The following is a 7,423-nucleotide window of genomic DNA, read 5'->3' on the forward strand; positions in this document are numbered from 1 at the left end:
CGCAGATACAGCCCATTTCCTTTGATACAGATGCATACTTAGTTTAGATCTGATGTAAGTCTTGCGAGTACTTTGGATGAGTACTCACGGTTGCTTTGCTACCTCTTTTCCCCCATACCCGTTTGTTGCGACCAGATGACGGATCCCGGGAGCCAGACAACACCATGGATGACTACTGCTACCCCGAGGGTGCCTACTACTACGTGACGGCAGCTGACGACTTGGAGTAGTTAGGAGGCTCCCAGGCACGAGGCCTTGCCTTTTCGATCGATATTGTTTTTGTGATAGCCTTCTTAAGGCAAACTTGTTTAACTCATGTCTGTACTCAGATAATGTTGCTTCCGTTGACTCTTGTGTATTCGAGCTTATGTATTCGAGCCCTCGAGGCCCCTGGCCTGTAATATAAAGCTTGTATTATTTTAATTTGTGTCTAGAGTTGTGTTGTGATATCTTCTCATGAGTCCTTGATCTTGATCATACACATTTGCATGTATGATTAGTGTACGATTGAATCGAGGGCGTCACAATAGACCACCTAGCGATGACTACAAGAACTAAAGCGAGCCGAATGCGCGCCGCTGTCATCGCCCCTACCTCGTCGAAGCCGGACAAAACTTGTTGTAGTAGATAGTCGGGAAGTCGTCATGTTGAGGCCCCATAGGACCAACGCGGCAGAACAGCAATCTCCGCCAACGAAGAGTACCGTAGATCGGAAGGATCCAACCTGAAGACACACAAACATAGATGAACTATGACCAGATCCGAGCAAATCCACCAAGGACAGGTCTGCCGTAGACACATCTCCACATGCCCAGACACACCACCAGGACTGGGGCTACGCGGGGAGAAGCTTATTCCATCTTCAGGGAGCCGTCGTCGTCTCATCTTCCTAAGTAGGACAGAAACCCTAACAAAACTCAAAGAAACATATGGAAACAGAGCCCTCTCGTCAGCATGGGTCGAGATCCACCACGCCGCCATGACCCTAAGGCCACTGGAGACGAGACAGACTGGCGGCGGCACAGGCGGGAGTTAGAGAAACCCTAGTCTTTTTTAGAGAAGGAGGCGGTTGCGTAGGCATATTTTCTTTCTAATGAAGCTTTTAATTACAACAAGTTCACCGAATGGTGTAAAAGTTAATGCCTAAAGATGGTTTTAAGGTAGGAGGGAGAAGGTTTTTGGACACCTTTTTTTTGCTGTGATAGATGCCTTAAAACTAGTTCATAAATTTTGTAGAGCAATTGAAACATGAGATCCAACGGTGGGAAGCCAGGGAGGCGGATCTGGTGGTCGCCAGGTGCCGAGCTCAATTTTGTCCTGCGGAGGACAAGGAAAGGTGGCGAGGGCGGGGCAAGGGCCGGAGGGGAGCCGTCAGATGCGGCCAAATCCGAGAGCACCACGCCGACTAAGCACCGAGAGATGACAAGGAGCGGCTCGCCGACGATCATTTGAGGGCCGCAGCGGCCACTCATCAATGTCGGTGGGCAGCGGTGGTGCTATTGCGACAATATCGAGGCAGTGGGGGTGCTATGGTGACAATATCGGGCGGCGACAACCCAGGATCCAGCAGGGTCTCGGCAAACGTCCCAAGTAGCGGGGTTGGGGGTGGTCGACGGAGTCGCGGCGACAGAGAGAACCGGCCGCAATCGGCATGGGGTGACGACAATCGATGGCGGTGTTCCCGCCACGGTGTTTTTGATTTTAGGGCAACCGCTAGAGGTGCTGCAAATTTGCAGCACTTGTTGCAAATTTAGGGCCGTAATATAAAAGTACACTATGTACAGAGAGAACCAGTTTTGGGTGTAGCACCTGTCAGAGATACTTTGAGATACTAGGGCGAGATCATATTTTCTGCTTGCAGAGCACTATTCTCTTGCAGAGATGTCTTAGGAGCTGAATTATGTGCAATCATGGAAGGTCTATCTTTAGCAGTTCAGAGAACCGAACTTCCCCTTGCTATTGAAATGGATTCGAGTATGGCGGTGTCTATGGTCTCTTGTGACGAAGTAGATCGGTCAGTTTATGCCTCCTTGGTGAATGAAATAAGAATGCTATTGCGTCCTAGGCAAACTTGTATTACTCATATTTCTCGTTCTCGGAATAAGGCTAGTGGTAGTTTAGCTAGATTTGTTAGAGTAGAAGGACGGACTATGACTTGCTTAGAGTCCGGTCCTGATGAAGTTTTGGGAATTGTCCTTGATGACTATAATAAAGACATTGTGATTGAGTAATACAAGTATTTCTCCCAAAAAAAAATAAGAAGACGCTCATACTTGCAGTATTTACTCTGGCTGACTGGCACACATTGCTCGAAATCATAATCACAGAGGACAGTGGAGCAATGGTGCCCCGGCGCTGGGGTCCTGGCACGACTCCCTGGAGCCCATGGGCCGGGCTTGGTCATCATTCTGGGTCCTCCAAATGTCTGGAGCCCGGGCCTGGTCATTTTGGGGCCAGTGTCGGGAGCCCAGGCCTAAATGAAGGCGCAGTGGGCCCGTGGCCTCTTTTCGCCATCAATGTGCTAGACTGCCCCGTTCTCCTTCAAATAGCCGCCCCGGCTGCGCTGCCTGCCTACCTCCTCGTTCTCTCTGCTCTCCTCCCACTCACACACTCACCAACACAGTCACACGCAGACGCTTCATCGGCCGAATCACAGGCTAAGGTAAAGCATCAACATATACACGAGCAAGCAAGGAAAGCCAAGCGTTAGCTGTCTCCGATCAGAGCCGGCCGGCCGCAGAGAGAGAGGGAGGGAGATGTCGAGCCGCCGTGGCAGGATCACCGACGAGGAGATCAACGAGCTCATCTCCAAGCTCCAGGCGCTGGTCCCGGAATCATCCCGCCGCCGCTCCGCGAGCCGGGTACGTACTCACGCGAGCGCGCATTGGTCCTCCTGCGAGTTTTTGCTTGTTCCATGCGTGCGTCCGTGCAGCGCACCGACACTGACAGACCGGCCGCGACTGTGCATTTCGTCACGGCGGCGCCGCCAAGTCTACCCTGAGAAGGATTAGCACTGTTGTTTTTCTTCCTCGCTGTTCCTGACATGAATGCTATGCTGTGCTGCGCAGTCGTCGGCGTCGAAGCTGCTGAAGGAGACGTGCGGATACATCAAGAGCCTCCACCAGGAGGTCGAGGACCTCTCCGACAGGCTCTCGGAGCTAATGTCGACCTTGGACGAGACCAGCCCCCAGGCCGAGATCATCCGGGGCCTTCTCCGCTAGCCGGATTTTATCCTACCGATCGAGCCAGTAGGCAGTAGCTACATATATATTAGCTTGAATTCATCGGCCGAAGGAGGGAGACGAGGAGGCAAGACAAGAGAAGAGAAGACAACAAGAGAGGCATAGCATTTTTTAGCTGCTGCTTGTTTCTTTTCCTTCCTGCTCCCCCGTCTCCTGGTACGTCGTCGTCCGTGTGCGTGTGTCTTTGTGAGGCCCTCATTTAGCTTCCGGTATACTCCACTGTGTTTCATTTATGCCCCAGGTTGGTAGAGGTTAATAATATATATGGTGCTTCTACCGATTAGCCGAGTGTATTACTACTACCTTGTAGACGTGTGTGTTTGTGCTGTTGTAGGCCTGTAGCTTCTCTCAGACTGAGATGCATCCTCTAGCTATAGAGCTGTTGTTTTGTACTACTAGTACTATCTATTGCTAGGTTTGTCCCTGTTTTCCAACGGACAAGCTAGCTAGGTTAACGACGAGCGTGGACTACGGAGAACTGTCTGTTTTTGTACTATCTGTTTAATTACTGCCACGTCTTCTCTGCATAACTTACTCTACCACGTACGGTCAAGTTATTTGGAGCAATGTGCAATGCCACATAGAAAAGTGAAGAACCTCTCGTGCGTGCTAGGGGCGTACGTGCGCATGTAACGTCGAAATAGTCGGTGCACTTGTAAATGTAAGAAGATACTCCCTCCATTCCACAATGTAATGCTTCCTCTATCTCCGTGCTTCAACTTTGACCGTAAATTTAACTATTAAGACCGATTGCGGCGGGAGCAAAAATTATATCAGTGAATTCGTATTTCAAAGAAGTTTTCAATTATATATATATTTCTCCCACCGTAGTTGGTCTCGTTGATTAAATTTATGGTCAAAGTTGGACCTCGGGAAACGCGGGCACACTATATTTTAGAATGGAGGGAGTATAAAAATGAGCGAGACGTTCCATGGTGCAAAAGAGCCCTATTACCTAGAGGGTCAACATTTTGGCTTCTCGAGTGAGACTAGCCACAATGGGTAGTAACATGGAGTAGTAACATGTCCATGTTACTAATCTATGTTACTACTTCTATAGTGGGGAGTAACATATGCGTGATAACATGAAACACTTCATTTATTAGACTATAGACACATCTTATCTTGATATGTGTGATGTTACTCATACTCCCTCCGGTCCTTTTTACTCTGCTCATTGGATTTGCCAAAAGTCAAACTTTGCTAAGTTTGACCAAATTTATATTAGAAATTATTAGCATCTATAATATCTAATAAATATAATATGAAAATATATTCCAAGATGAATCTAATGATATTGGTGTTGTTATGTGAATGTCTATAATTTTTTATATAAACTTGGTCAAAGTTGGATAAGATTGACTTCGGACAAACCTAATATGCAGAGTAAAAAGGACTGGAAGGAGTACTAGTAGTAACTAGCTATGTTACCACTTTCATCCTTTTCTTCATTTATTGCATGTCATATCATTTATTTAACCTAGATATGTATGATGTTACTTTCATTGTAGGTAGTCTGATAGGCCCCATAAACAGCAGGTGTCTTCATCTTTTGTGAACTTGGCCCCATGAAGTGTCAACTTTTCGCATACTACAAGATCTCCGCAATCAGGCACGGCGTCGGATCCCTCCGAACTATAGTCGATCAACAGTAAAAAGAAAAACACAAGTCGATCGACATGGCAGTGCAGGTACGAGAACCGTCCGATCAGCAGCCAAAGCATGAGATCTGTAGTGTTTTTCTTCTGATTATTTTGAGTATTTAATAAAAAACTACCACAATTCACGAAACCATGTTTATAAACTACCATTTTACAAATTTATGCGAAAAACTACCATTTTTGTTCTAATCTTTACCTAAAAACTACCAAGTCAGAAAAGGCCGATTCGACTTGTTTAAGCATGATTATGACAGGGTTGGTCCACACGTAAGCATTAACATGATAATAATAGTCAACCCCGCTAGATTGACCGTTATGACAGATGGGACCCATGTATTCACTAGGACATTTCTACAAACACTTTGTATGCGTAGTGTCGCCGGGCCGGCTGTGGGCGAGCTGCCGCCCACCGCCGAGCAAGCTAGCCGCCGCGCTAGCTGGACTCCGCATCGCCGGGAGAGCTCGCCGGCGACCGCCGCGCTCGAAGCTAGTCTCCGCGCGAGCTTCCATTCCGGGCGAGTTGGCAATGGCTGCGTGCTGGCCTCCGCGACCTGGCCATGGCTGCCGCCGCGCGAGCTTCCATTCCAGGCGAGCTGGCCATGGCTGCGCGTTGGCCTCCGCGACTTGGCCATGGCTGCCGCCGCGCTCGAAGCTGGCATTCGCGCCTCCGGCCGAGCTGTCCTGGGTCGTGCCGACGGATGGGTCCGTGGTCAACACATCTGCATGTTCAGCCGCGATTTTACATCAAGGAAACTGGAGCTAGCTAGCAAGTCGATTGAAGTCTGGCTATTAGCTCAATTCGTCTTCCATTGAAAGCCACCGGAGATCTTCGTGGGGAATTTTAGAAGAAGATAGGGAATTTTAAAGGAAGAAGGAAGAACTGACATGTGGGCCTCATATGTTAACGGTCAAAGTAACGGGGTTGACTTTTTTAGCTCCGACGGATGGGCCCAGCATGTTATAATCGCGCTTAAACGAGTCGAATCGGCCATTTTTCTGACTTGGTAGTTTTTAGGCAAAGATTAGAACAAAAGTGGTAGTTTTCCGCACAAATTTATAAAGTGATAGTTTTTAGGCACGATTCCATGAATTGTGATAGTTTTTTGTTAAATACTCGATTATTTTGGTTTATAGAGACGTGTCATGCTCGAAGTGGGTCATACACATACATGTACTACAAATAGAAAACACTTGCATTCCGTCACCTGCGTTTCAAGCGCGTGCACAGTGTGGCCTTTCTTTGTCCGTATCTACATCCTCGTCTCCAGTGGAACGGATTGCTCTCGCTTGCACTGTGATGGTGCCCACGGTTTTGCTTTCTCCGATCTCACGGACTGTGCAGGTGTATCCCCGGCTTTTGCTCTCGATCAAAGAGCCTAGTCAAAATCTCTCGGCCTGTGCAGAGCTATAGATAATACTATACTACACTCCATCTATCTTAGAGCATCATTTGGACATGTCCGATCGGTGTCCAGACAAAAGAGAGAAGAAAATAATGACGCAATCAGGCCCTCATGTCATCTCTATACGTCTGACTGTTCGTAAATCCTGGTACCCAAACTATAGGACGGTTAGTGCCCCACAAGGACGCGGCCTATCCCGGTCCATTATTTCTTTTCTTTTTTTTGCTTTCTCCTTTTTCATCTCTTCGTCAAGCACATGCATATGATCAGACATATAAGAGACAAAATGTGAAGCATGGCTGCATGCACAAATAAATAGAGCCCAAAACATACACGCCTGAACACTAACCGGACACCCGTGGACATTTGAGGGGGCAAATTTGCTACAAGTCCGTCTATAGATGCCTGCCCTTAGTGGGTCGGCGTGACAAATTGCTCGTGCATTCCAAGACCTTGGCCGATACATACAAAACCCACACGCTTAGGAAAATGGCTCACTCACCGCTCAAGAAACCGTGCAGGGAACGGGCACAGCTTTGTTAACCCGAGGCCAGAGTCCAGAGAGACGCATAAACTAGCTGTTAGTTTATGAGTTCGAAAACCCTGGATGGGCCGCCGGTGTTCAGGCTCAGGTTCTGGCTGGTGCGTGGAAAGCAGAGCTGGAGATGCATGCATCCACCCGATGCGTGCGTGCGTGCGTGCGGGTGTGTCTGCAGGAGCAAGGCATGGAAATGGTCTCGGCCTAGGAGCGAGCGATTCGTGGAGGAAACAAACTTTCTGTCTGCGACGTGAAGCCAGCCAGCCCGGCCGGTGCGGTGCGGTGCCCCTGTAACGAGGAGGCGTGTCCAGTCTCAGTCAGTCTCCCCCTAGAAATGTGCCTCACTTGTCTTGTCAGGCCGGTCAACACATCGGCGAGCTGCGAATCACACAAGTCACAGCTGAACCAGTGCTAATCAATTGCTCGATCCACGCGTACGTGCCTCGCTAGTGCTAGTGCGCTGAAGCAAACTGCCCGGTGGCTCGTGCGCATTATACTATGGTCTACGGTAATGGCGTACTACGAGACGTGCACGAGGAACGCATGCCCGTCCGGTGTACTCCTCGCACCGTGCGTGTG

General features: G+C 48.8%; 1 protein-coding gene across 1 annotated transcript; it reads left to right on the forward strand.

Moving 5' to 3' along the window:
• Window positions 1–2,577: 2,577 nt before the first annotated feature.
• LOC125554214 (transcription factor ILI3) lies at window positions 2,578–3,525 on the forward strand. The gene is made up of 2 exons (XM_048717800.2): window positions 2,578–2,861; window positions 3,069–3,525. Exons 1-2 carry the CDS (start codon window positions 2,757–2,759, stop codon window positions 3,219–3,221), a joined length of 258 nt encoding a protein of 85 aa, XP_048573757.1. The 5' UTR covers window positions 2,578–2,756; the 3' UTR covers window positions 3,222–3,525.
• The last annotated feature ends 3,898 nt before the right edge of the window (window positions 3,526–7,423 follow it).

The sequence above is a fragment of the Triticum urartu genome, chromosome 4A (assembly GCF_056163025.1).
Source record: "Triticum urartu cultivar PI428250 chromosome 4A, HENAU_Tu73, whole genome shotgun sequence".
In the NCBI taxonomy this organism is placed as follows: domain Eukaryota; kingdom Viridiplantae; phylum Streptophyta; class Magnoliopsida; order Poales; family Poaceae; genus Triticum; species Triticum urartu.

Bases quoted from the DNA above. Each gene is read 5' to 3' on its own strand.
- LOC125554214 (XM_048717800.2), top strand. From the start codon at position 2,757: ATGTCGAGCCGCCGTGGCAGGATCACCGACGAGGAGATCAACGAGCTC. The intron at 2,862-3,068 runs GTACGTACTCAC...TGTGCTGCGCAG, and splicing joins GCCGCCGCTCCGCGAGCCGG to TCGTCGGCGTCGAAGCTGCT.